Source organism: Melanostigma gelatinosum (assembly GCF_949748355.1).
Source record: "Melanostigma gelatinosum genome assembly, chromosome: 7".
Lineage (NCBI taxonomy): Eukaryota > Metazoa > Chordata > Actinopteri > Perciformes > Zoarcidae > Melanostigma > Melanostigma gelatinosum.
Genome location: NC_136640.1, coordinates 389,154 through 401,724, shown reverse-complemented (window position 1 = coordinate 401,724; position 12,571 = coordinate 389,154). Strand labels below are relative to the sequence as shown.

General features: G+C 44.7%; 1 protein-coding gene across 1 annotated transcript in view; it reads left to right on the top strand.

The window, feature by feature from the left end:
* Positions 1 to 12,571, top strand: part of lrch3 (leucine-rich repeats and calponin homology (CH) domain containing 3) — a 36,384-nt gene that overhangs the window by 7,474 nt on the left and 16,339 nt on the right. Inside the window, 11 exon segments of the mRNA XM_079272208.1 lie at positions 5 to 79; positions 1,700 to 1,805; positions 4,716 to 4,852; positions 4,965 to 5,074; positions 10,134 to 10,227; positions 10,334 to 10,448; positions 10,584 to 10,741; positions 10,937 to 10,989; positions 11,100 to 11,145; positions 11,235 to 11,369; positions 11,487 to 11,531. Of these exon segments, the coding sequence (XP_079128334.1) occupies positions 5 to 79; positions 1,700 to 1,805; positions 4,716 to 4,852; positions 4,965 to 5,074; positions 10,134 to 10,227; positions 10,334 to 10,448; positions 10,584 to 10,741; positions 10,937 to 10,989; positions 11,100 to 11,145; positions 11,235 to 11,369; positions 11,487 to 11,531 (1,074 nt within the window).

The window sequence follows — 12,571 nt, the reverse complement described above, 5'->3', positions numbered from 1 at the left end:
GAAGGTTCTGATCGCCTGTAACAATAAACTGGTTTCTCTTCCTGAAGAAGTGGGTCAGCTGAGACACCTCACGGAGCTGGTGAGTTATTATCAGTTATTGATCAGTTATGATCTGTTACTATCAGTGATGAGCCGTTATTATCAGTTATTGATCCGTTATTATCAGTTATGATCCGTTATTGATCAGTTATTATCAGTTAATATTAGTTATTGATCAGTTATGATCAGTTATGATCCGTTATTATCAGTTATGATCCATTATTATCAGTTATTGATCCGATATTATCAGTTATTGATCAATTGTGATCCGTTATTGATCAGTTATGATCCGTTATTGATCAGTTATGATCCGTTATCAGTTATTGATCTGTTATGATCCGTTATTATCAGTTAATATTCGTTATTGATCAGTTATGATCGGTTATTATTCGTTATTGATCAGTTATGATCGGTTATTATCAGTTATTGATCAGTTATGATCCATTATTATCAGTTGTTGATCAGTTATGATCCGTTATTGATCAGTTATGATCTGTTATCAGTTATTGATCTGTTATGATCCGTTATTATCAGTTATTGATCCGTTATTATCAGTTAATATTCGTTATTGATCAGTTATGATCGGTTATTATCAGTTATTGATCAGTTATGATCCGTTATTATCAGTTATTGATCTGATATTATCAGTTATTGATCAATTATGATACGTTATTGATCAATTATGATCCGTTATTGATCAGTTATGATCCGTTATTGATCAGTTATGATCCGTTATTGATAAGTTATGATCTGTTATTGATCAGTTATGATCCGTTATTGATCAGTTATGATCTGTTATTGATCAGTTATGATCCATTATTGATCAGTTATGATCCGTTATCAGTTATTGATCTGTTATGATCCGTTTTTATCAGTTATTGATCCGTTATGATCCATTATTATCAGTTATTGATCAGTTATGATCTGTTATTGATCAGTTATGATCCGATATTATCAGTTATTGATCAATTATGATCCGTTATTGATCAGTTATGATCCGTTATTGATCAGTTATGATCCGTTATCAGTTATTGATCTGTTATGATCCGTTATCAGTTGTTGATCCGTTATTATCAGTTAATATTCGTTATTGATCAGTTATGATCCGTTATTATCAGTTATTGATCAGTTATGATCCGTTATTATCAGTTATTGATCAGTTATGATCCGTTATTGATCAGTTATGATCCGATATTATCAGTTATTGATCAATTATGATCCGTTATCAGTTATTGATCTGTTATGATCAGTTATTATCAGTTATTGATCAGTTATGATCCGTTAGCAGTTATGATCTGTTAGCAGTTATGATCCGTCAGCAGTTATTGATCAGTTATGATCCGTTATTGATCAGTTATTGTCAGTTATGATCCGTTATTATCAGTTAATATTAGTTATGATCCGTTATTATCAGTTATTGATCAGAGTTATTGATGATCAGTGTTATTGATGTTGTTGATGATCAGAGTTATTGACGATCAGTGTTATTGACGATCAGAGTTATTGACGATCAGAGTTATTGACGATCAGTGTTATTGATGATCAGAGTCATTGACGATCAGAGTTATTGACGATCAGTGTTATTGACGATCAGTGTTATTGACGATCAGAGTTATTGACGATCAGTGTTATTGATGGTTTTGTGGACGTCCTCCTGCAGGATGTGAGCTGCAATGAGATCCAGACTCTACCGTGTCAGTTGGGTCAGCTGGAGGCTTTACGAGACCTGAACATCAGGAGGAACCACCTGGTGCAGTTACCTCCAGGTACACACACACACAGTCAGTACATGTGCGTATATATGTGTTAATTTGTACCACAGTACGATAAATACGAGGGGTGGGAATCACCAGAGATCCCGCGATACGATATTATCACGATACTTAGGTCACGATATGATAGTATCATGATACTTAGGTCACGATACGATATTATCACAATACTTAGGTCACGATACGATATTATCACGATACGATATTATCACGATACGCTATTATCACGATACGATATTATCACGATACGATATTATCACGATACTTAGGTCACGATACGATATTATCATGACACTTAGGTCACGATACGATATTATCACGATACTTAAGTCACGATACGATATTATCATGACACTTAGGTCACAATACGATATTATCACAATACTTAGGTCACAATACGATATTATCACAATACGATATTATCACGATACTTAGGTCACGATACGATATTATCACGATACTTAGGTCACGATACGATATTATCACGATACTTAGGTCAGGGTACTGCGATATTATCACGATACTTAGGTCACGATACTGCGATATTCTGAGTATTGCGATAACATAGGCCTATATTGCGATTTATTACTTTTTTCAACTTCAAGTTATGTCCCCAAAGGAAAACTGTGTCAACATGTTTTGTAGGTACATACTTAGGTCACGATACGATATTATCACGATACTTAGGTCACGGTACGATATTATCACGATACTTAGGTCACGATACGATATTATCACAATACTTAGGGCACGATACGATATTATCACGATATGATATTACCACGATACTTAGGTCACGATACGATATTATCACGACACTTTGGTCACGATACGATATTATCACGATACTTAGGTCACGATACGATATTATCACGATACTTAGGTCACGATACGATATTATCACAATACTTAGGTCACGATACGATATTATCACGATACTTAGGTCACGATACGATATTATCACGATACGATATTATCACGATACGATATTATCACAACACTTGGGTCACGATACGATATTATCACAACACTTAGGTCACAATACGATATTATCACAATACTTAGGTCACGATACGATATTATCACGATACTTTGGTCACGATACGATATTATCACGACACTTGGGTCACGATATTATCACGATACGATATTATCACGATACACTATTATCACGATACGATATTATCACGATACTTAGGTCACGATACGATATTATCACGATACTTAGGCCACGATACGATATTATCACGGTACGATATTATCACGATACACTATTATCACGATACGATATTATCACGATACTTCGGTCACAATACGATATTATCACAATACTTAGGTCACAATACGATATTATCACAATACTTAGGTCACGATACGATATTATCACGATACTTAGGTCACAATACGATATTATCACGATACTTAGGTCACGATACGATATTATCACGATACTTAGGTCACAATACGATATTATCACGATACTTAGGTCACGATACGATATTATCACGATACTTAGATCACAATACGATATTATCACGATACTTAGGTCACAATACGATATTATCACGATACTTAGGTCACGATACGATATTATCACGATACTTAGGTCACAATACGATATTATCACGATACTTAGGTCACGATACGATATTATCACGATACTTAGGTCACAATACGATATTATCACGATACTTAGGTCACAATACGATATTATCACGATACTTAGGTCACAATACGATATTATCACAATACTTAGATCACAATACGATATTATTACGATACTTAGGTCACGATACGATATTATCACGATACTTAGGTCACAATACGATATTATCACGATACTTAGGCCGCAATACGATATTATCACGATACTTAGGTCACAATACGATATTATCACAATACTTAGATCACAATACGATATTATCACAATACTTAGATCACAATACGATATTATTACGATACTTAGGTCACAATGCGATATTATCACGATACTTAGGTCACGATACGATATTATCACGATACGATATTATCACGATACGATATTATCACGATACTCAGGTCACAATACGATATTATCACGATACTTTGGTCACAATACGATATTATCACGATACTTAGGTCAGGGTACTGCGATATTATCACGATACTTAGGTCACGATACTGCGATATTCTGAGTATTGCGATAACATAGGCCTATATTGCGATTTATTACTTTTTTCAACTTCAAGTTATGTCCCCAAAGGAAAACTGTGTCAACATGTTTTGTCTAATAAGATAAAGTTTTCAGTCTGTTCATCTCACTTCAATCATTTTTATTGTCGCAGAATATGATTGTCAAGCAGACAGACTGACCAACAATGTCATAAATGTTGCATGAACCTGACAAACTGAACTGTTTGTATTACTACATCGTCCAACTGAACTAAATGCAAACGTGTGGACTCAGCATATGAACTATAATTGATATAAGTAGGATATTAGAGTTATATAACTCAGTATATGAACTATAACTTGTATAAGTATGATATTAGAGTTATATAACTCAGTATAACTTGTGATGTGTGGACGTGGAGGGCGGAGAGACAGTTATGCGCTGCACTCTCCTCATGAGCCGGCTACTGTTGGCAGATTTAACCCCGTTGTGAGGTCAGATGTCTCTTTGTTTTGACCGACTTCCTACCAATCACGCTGACAAAACAACTCAGCACCATCTAGTGGACTGAAGAAGCAATTGATTAGATTTTTCTAGTAATTAAAAAAAAATTGTTTTTAATAGTTTATATCATAAAAGATCGATACTTGGCGTCCGTGTATCGATACAATATCGCCACGCAAAATATCGCGATACGATGCTGTATCGATTTTTTCCCCACCCCTAATGAATACCTGTGTACTTGTGTCCAGAGCTGGCAGACCTCCCTCTGGTCCGTCTGGACTTCTCCTGTAACAAAGTGACCTCCATCCCCGTTTGTTACCGACGGCTCTCTCAGCTACAGACCATCGTCCTCGACAACAACCCTCTGCAGACCCCACCTGCACAGGTACAGACAGGAAGTGACATCACTCATGGCCAGCTAGAGCTGAGTCTGTTTGTATTTCATGAGAATGTGTGTGTGTGTGTGTGTGTGTGTGTGTGTGTGTGTGTGTGTGTAGATCTGTATTAAAGGGAAGGTCCACATATTTAAGTATCTGAACCTGGAGGCCAGTAAGACGACCCCTGACCTCCCAGACTACGACAGACAACCTCTGATCTTCAGCTCCTGGTCAGTTCATTATCTGTTTTAAATTATTGTAAACTGAATGTTTAATCATCTTTTCCATCTATAGAGACAAGAAAACGAAAGTTACGAATGTAACTACGGTTCTATGAATCCTGGATGACCGCCAGAGGCAGTGCTTCACACTGGATATCTTCCGTCTCGCGCATGCGCAGGTCGAATATTTATATCAACAAAGTCACGTGTGACCTCGGATGACCCCCGTCGTCTATAAGTTCCGGTGTCATCCTGAGCTCAGTCCTATGGAATCACGGGATTCCGAGTGACCAAGAACTCTGGCGGTCATCCAGGATTCATAGAACCGTAGTTACATTCGTAACTTTCGTTCTATTTCATCCTTACTGACCGCCAGAGGCAGTGCTTCACACTGGATGACTTATACCAAAAGAGTCATGAGGAAGCACAGTAACTACCTCTTATAGCTCCGGCAGAGAAAATTGGCCAAAGAACCCTCCCCAGTGGGTGAGGGTTGGCAACGTTAACTCTGTAGTGTTTGGTGAATGTGCTCGGTGATGCCCATGAGGCCGCAGTACATATATCCTCCACAGGCACACCACTCAGGCTTGCCCTTGGTGTGGAGACACTCTTGGTAGTGACCCTTCACCCCGGATGGCCGAGCGCAGCCGCTCGTCTTGTATGTATCGGCAATGGCCTCCACTATCCAGTGGGACAGGTGCTGTTTTTTATGTTTTTAAAAGGAGCACAGCCCTTCTTAGGCTCACCATAACCGACAAAGAGCTGCTCCGACGCCGTATGCAAGCGGTGGCTTCCACATAAGCTCTGAGGGCCCACACTGGGCACAGCAGCCTTGACCTCTCCTCTCCCGATGGGGGAGGAGGGGGGGGGGGGGGGGGGGTCAACTTTGCCAGCTGGATAGGCCGGTTTATATGTGAACGTATCAACACCCTATTAGGAACACTATTAGGCCACAAAGTGACACCCAAGCCATCTGAGTTCCACCTCAGACATGATTCTTCCACTGATAGGGCATGCAGCTCGCCCCCACATTGAGCTGAATTGACAGCAAGGAGAAAACCGTCTTGCCGATAGCCATCTCGGCTCCGCCTGTGCCAGGGGTTCAAAAGGAGACAAGCATAAGGTGTCCAGTACCAAGGGTAGGTCCCATGCAGGGGAGACCGGCCCTTATCCAGGAGGGACTGTAGAAACTCAGTACAGCAGGCACGGGGCGCTGTACTGGGACCTTGTTCTGAGCCGCACACCAGTCGGAGAACAGCTTCCACCTGTTTCTTGTACTGCAGGCAGGTAGACCGCGCACTGGCATTCAGAATAGTCCGTCAGACTGGTTCTATGCAGCCACTCAGCATCCGGTCGGGCCCTCCCGTGACCCCTAATTGAAGGCGGCAGGGATTGGAATGCCAAATCCGACCCTCTAGTTGCGACAGGAGATCCCTCCTGTCGGGGAAGAACTCTGACAAGCTTATAGCAAAAGCAGAGGGAATGGTGGAAAGGCATAAAGAAGATCCTCTGGCCACGTGTGAGCCAGGGCATCTTGACCCAGAGGGCTGGTCCTCTCCGTCAGGGAGACCCAGTGGGGGCAGTGGGTCGACACGTCTGGATGCAGCCGCCACTCTCACGGTGGAGGCTTGTGACGGAACAGGAAAACCACAACCTGGTTCCGTTCTCCTGGTGGATGCATTGCCCACAGGCTGGTCAGGCGAGGGGCCTCCCAAGTCAGAAGGCCACGGTGATCCCCGTAGCAACTTCTGCAGATCTGGTGCCCCATCGATAGTTTATGGGAAATCACAGCAGAGGTGCTGTCCACCGGACAAGCACATGCTTTCCCTTCAAATATGGAAGGAAGTGCTCGAGTGCTAGCTCTAGAACCTGGACCTGCCCCTGCGGTCTTTCAGCAGACAACTGCCCCCAGGCTGTCCTGTTCTGTCACACTGCACCCCGCCTTGAGAGGCAGGTATCTGTTGTGACAATCTCCTGGTGGAATGGAACCGAGCCCCTGGGGCTCGGTTCCTGGGACACCGTTCGCCAGATATGCACTCCCTCCATGGGGATAGTGAATCGGCACTGTTTTGATAATATTATTGCCCTGTATCTGTGCCACTTGGCATCCAAGTGAAGGCTGTTCAGCCATCCGCAAACCCAAGGGAACGACAGTTGAGGCAGTTGTCAGTTTACCCAATCGTCGTTGTGGGGGGCCGTTGTGGGGGCCGTTGGCCACATGCTGGGGCGACAGACAGGCCCTCCTAGGGCCACACTAATGAAGGTTATGCTCTGAGAAGGGCTCAGGTAGCTCCTCTCCATGTTCACCTTGAGGCCTTGAGCAGGACGCCGAGGCCTGTGGCGGCTACTAGGGTAAGCTGGAGGCTGAGAAAACCGCCTTGTGGGGCCAAAGTGGGACCCCTAGGTCTGGGGGTGCAGGCATGTCCCTGCAAAGACCAGAGAACTGCTGCCTGGTCTGGCTAGCTCTAACAGTTCGCTGAAGCTCCTGTATAGCAGCTGACTCGAACAGCTCACCAGGTTCCACTGGGACAGTACAGAGGGTCCTCCTACATGCCTCAGATAGGGGTGACTGCGCCAGCCAAACCTGGCGGCGAGTCTGAACCAGGGTGGACATCATACGTCCAAGTTCCCTCGACATGAGCGCAAACGCCTGCAATGAAGCATCACTGAGCGGAAGCGTCGAAGTAGCCCGCTGCAGAGAATCTGCGAGGGAAAGCATGAGGTGGGAGAGGGAGTTGTCGATACGGTGCACAGCGCTGCTGTGTCATAAGCCCTGGATAGCAGGTCATCTTTGACCCGACATTGGGTCGAGGGCACCTGGCATCGGGCCTCAGAGTCTCCTCAGGGGAAACTGATGGACGCCATAGTCGTCTAACTGGCTGGCATACGTGCAAGGCCAGATTTGCCACCTCCTGCATGGTCTGATGTAAGGCGGGAGAGAGCCCTGGTGTCTCCACCATGCACGCAACTCCCTCAGATATTCCTCGGAGGGAGGAACAGAAAAGGTGGTGAGGGCGGGAAGGCGCCTGAAGAAGGCACTCACAGGTGGATGTTCCAGCTGCTGTGTATGCCAGGCGTGCAAGCGCCATACAAATGACCAGGGTAGGTTGGGCTGGATTCAGCTGCCCTGACAGGAGGAGGTAGACCTCACGCATCAGGTGTTCCACTTCGGCCAGCCTAGCAGACCTTACTGCTCAAGGCGTGATGCCGCAGGTCCTACCTGGGTTCTCCGAGAGGCCCTGCCTCAGAAGCTCGAGGCTAGGGCAAGAGGTCAGGGCTGTCCTCTGGCTGAAGAGGAGCTATACAGGTCCTACAGCCGGGAGAGTTTAACATGGCCGCGATTCTGGTGGAACCCTTGTCCCACTAGTTGATGCGGAATTCCAAATCAGTCTGAGCGGGAGCGCTCTGTTGAATGTTGAGAGAACAGGCAGGGGGCAGTCAGAGGAGAGAGATCCTTTGGACACTCTTCACTTGGACAGCCGCTGCAGATATTGGTGACCCACCAGTTAGCCTGAGCGAGAGCACTCTGCTACTGTGAAAACTGACAAAAAAAAACACAGTCCTTACAGTGAGAGGGGAGCGAGGACACTCTCTTCACTTGGACAGTTGCTGTAACTCTTGGTGTGCTACCAGTTAGCCTGAGCGAGGGCACTCTGCTAACTGATATCCGCTACCGATATGTCCATAATGTTTACAGCAATCAATGGACACAATCCGAGCATTAGCTTAGTCTAGTTAGCCGGAGCGAACGCTCTGCTAACTGATATCCGCTACTGATATGGCCATAATGTTTACAGCAATCAATGGACACAATCCAGCATTAACTTAGTCTAGTTAGTGTCCCACCAGGTTAGCCTGAGTGAGGCCACTGCCAGCTGCGACAGCCGTAATGCGTAAAAGCATCAATGGGCATAACCTCAATGTTGATTTAGTATAACTAGCATTCACCATTCACTAGCATTCACTAGCATTTGTTTAGCTAGTTTCCCACTGAGTTAACCTGAGCGGGGATGCTCTGTTAACTGTGACGGCCGTAAGGTTTACAAAGTTGATGGACGCAGTCCCAGCTAGCATCTCACCAAGTTAGCCTGAGTGAAGACACTGCTAACTGCGAATTACGTCAGATGTAAAGATTAAATCTCCATGGACACAACGCCAATGCCGATCTAGTGTCTCACAAAGTTTGCCTGAGCAGGAACACTCTGCTAACTGTGATAGCCGTAACACTGTGAAGGGCGGGCCGACAGCGTAATTCTACGCGCTCGTTAGCGCGCCACTCGATTAACTAGAGCGGAAGCGCTCTGCCAACCGTGGAACAAACAACTGTTATAGAAAACAATGTTAATCGATCTTACCGATTGCTGTCATCACGACTTAGCTGGCTCTTATCAGACTGGTGACGACCGATGATAGGGGCGTCCACCAGTCCGGGGCTCGATGTCCGAACGGCGAACACACCGTTCCCTCCGAAGAGGGACAGCTCGTCGCAGCCTTTGGAGGGCGAGAGAACCGCAACTCCGACCGGTGGTCACAAGGCTACAGCGACGAGCTCTAATATGTCTTGATCGTAGACACATCCTTGTTTATGCTACCATGGTAGCTAACCTGCGTCGCGAGAAGATGAAAAAGGACTGAGCTCAGGATGACACCGGAACTTATAGACGACGGGGGTCATCCGAGGTCACACGTGACTTTGTTGATATAAATATTCGACCTGCGCATGCGCGCGACGGAAGATATCCAGTGTTAAGCACTCACTGCCTCTGGCGGTCAGTAAGGATGAAATAGAACCTAAACTTAAGCCCAGTCTGCCACTGACAGTAACCTTCACAATAAAAGCCCAGTCTTCCACAAACTGTAACCTCCACAATAAAAGCCCATTATGCCACTGACAGTAACCTTCACAATAAAAGCCCAGTCTTCCACTAACTGTAACCTTCACAATAAAAGCCCAGTCTTCCACTAACTGTAACCTCCACAATAAAAGCCCATTATGCCACTGACAGTAACCTTCACAATAAAAGCCCAGTCTGGAGGGATGTTGTCTGACTAAATGTCTGTGTATCAGTGTTGATGAGCTGTACCCCGGACGTCCATACGGAGCGCTGGACTCTGGCTTCAACAGCGTCGACAGCGGAGACAAGAGATGGTCAGGGAACGAGGTCAGACACACACACACACACGCACACTGAACACACACACACACATACATGTCCTGTCCTCTGTTTCCTGTCTGTGAGTGAGCTCACTTCCTGTCTGTGTGTCCAGCCTACAGAGGAGCTTTCAGAGCTGCCGCTCAGAGTGGCCGAGATCAGCAGAGACCAGAGACACCGAGGAGGAGGAGGAGGAGGAGGAGGAGGAGCTCTGCTGGCTAACGGCACACGTGAGTTCATCACGTTCAGAAAATGACAGATTGTCATCGATGAAAATTAGATTATTCAAAGAAAACTGGAGAATTTTTGTGATGGAGTCTGTCTCTCTCTCTCTGTCTCTCTTTGTCTTTCTCTGTCTCCTCCAGATATGGAGTTGGAGCAGATCGACTTCATAGACAGCTGTGTGGTGGAGGAAGAGGAGGAGGAGGGAAGGAGTCGAGTAGGACGAGGAGGAGGAAGCAGGGACAGCATCAGCCTGAGCTCTCAGTTCATGGCCTACATCGAGAGACGCATCACCAGAGAGGTAGGAGCTCCGGCCACTGAGGTCACACAGCTTCATGTTAAAGAGACAAGTTCTTCTCATAGTTGGTATTTTACGACAGTAGATGGAGCAGAGCAGCGTATTCCACACCATAAATTGATCAATATCAGTGATAATTACAATATTTCACCTCACCACAAACATAAACTCTGTTTGACTTCCTGTCTGTGTGTCCAGGGTTCTCCGGTGAAAACCAACTCGAGGACAGAAGACACGAGGAAACACAACAGGTGCAGTAATACAACTCTGTGTGTGGTTTATAAATTAAGAAATAACATGCTGACTGTAAACCAACTCTGAGCTGTCTCACATCCTGTCTGTCTCTCTGTCTGTCCTGTAGGAGTGTGGTTGATAGTGTCACGGCGCCTTCTAGTGCCCAGAGCCAGGTAACACCTCAAATCAGTTGGTTAATGTTTTTTTGACCATCAACTACAAATCTCAGCTACTCATGTCTGTCTGTCTGTCCACCCCTCAGAGAGGAGGTGGTGTTGCAGCTACAGGGGGGGTGGAGAAGATGAGGAGGGAGGCTCAGCTCGCTGCTTTGAGGTACGACGAGGAGAGACACAAGAACCGATCTCTGCAAAGAGACTCCGTCACCAGCAACACTAAGGTACCAGTTTAACCAGTCACTGACCAGTTTAACTAGTCACTGGCCAGTTTAACGAGTCACTGAACATGAGGTCAGAAGGTTAAAGGTTTCACTAACTCTCTTTGTTTTGGTTTTCAGCATAAAACAGCTCAAAGTCCAACAAAGTCCAGTCCAGACAGTGAGGTGAGACTACAGACATCACAACAGACACATACATCACAACAGACACGTACATCACAACACACTCGTACATCACAACAGACACGTACATCACAACAGACACGTACAACACAACAGACACGTACATCACAACAGACAACACAACAGACACGTACAACACAACAGACATGTATATCACAACAGACAACACAACAGAAACGTACATCACAACAGACACGTACATCACAACAGACATCACAACAGACACGTACATCACAACAGACACGTACATCACAACAGACACGTACATCACAACAGACACGTACAACACGCATACATCACAACATGCATACATCACAACAGACGCATACATCACAACAGAAACGTACATTACAACAGACAACACAACAGACACATACATCACAACATACACGTACATCACAACAGACACATACATCACAACATACAACACAACAGACACGTACAACACAACAGACACGTACAACACAACAGACACGTACATCACAACAGACACGTACATCACAACAGACACGTACATCACAACAGACACGTACAACACAACAGACACATACATCACAACAGACACATACATCACAACAGACACATACATCACAACAGATACGTACATCACAACAGACGACACGTACATCACAACAGACGACACGTACATCACAACAGACAACACAAAAGACACGTACATCACAACAGACACGTACATCACAACATACACGTACATCACAACAGACACGTACATCACAACAGACACGTACAACACAACAGATACGTACATCACAACAGACAACACAACCGACACGTACAACACAACAGACATGTACATCACAACAGACGTCACAACAGACACATACATCACAACAGACATCACAACAGACACATACATCACAACAGACACGTACATCACAACAGACATCACAACAGACACGTACATCACAACAGACGCGTACATCACAACAGACGCGTACATCACAACAGACACATACATCACAACAGACACATACATCACAACAGACGCATACATCACAACA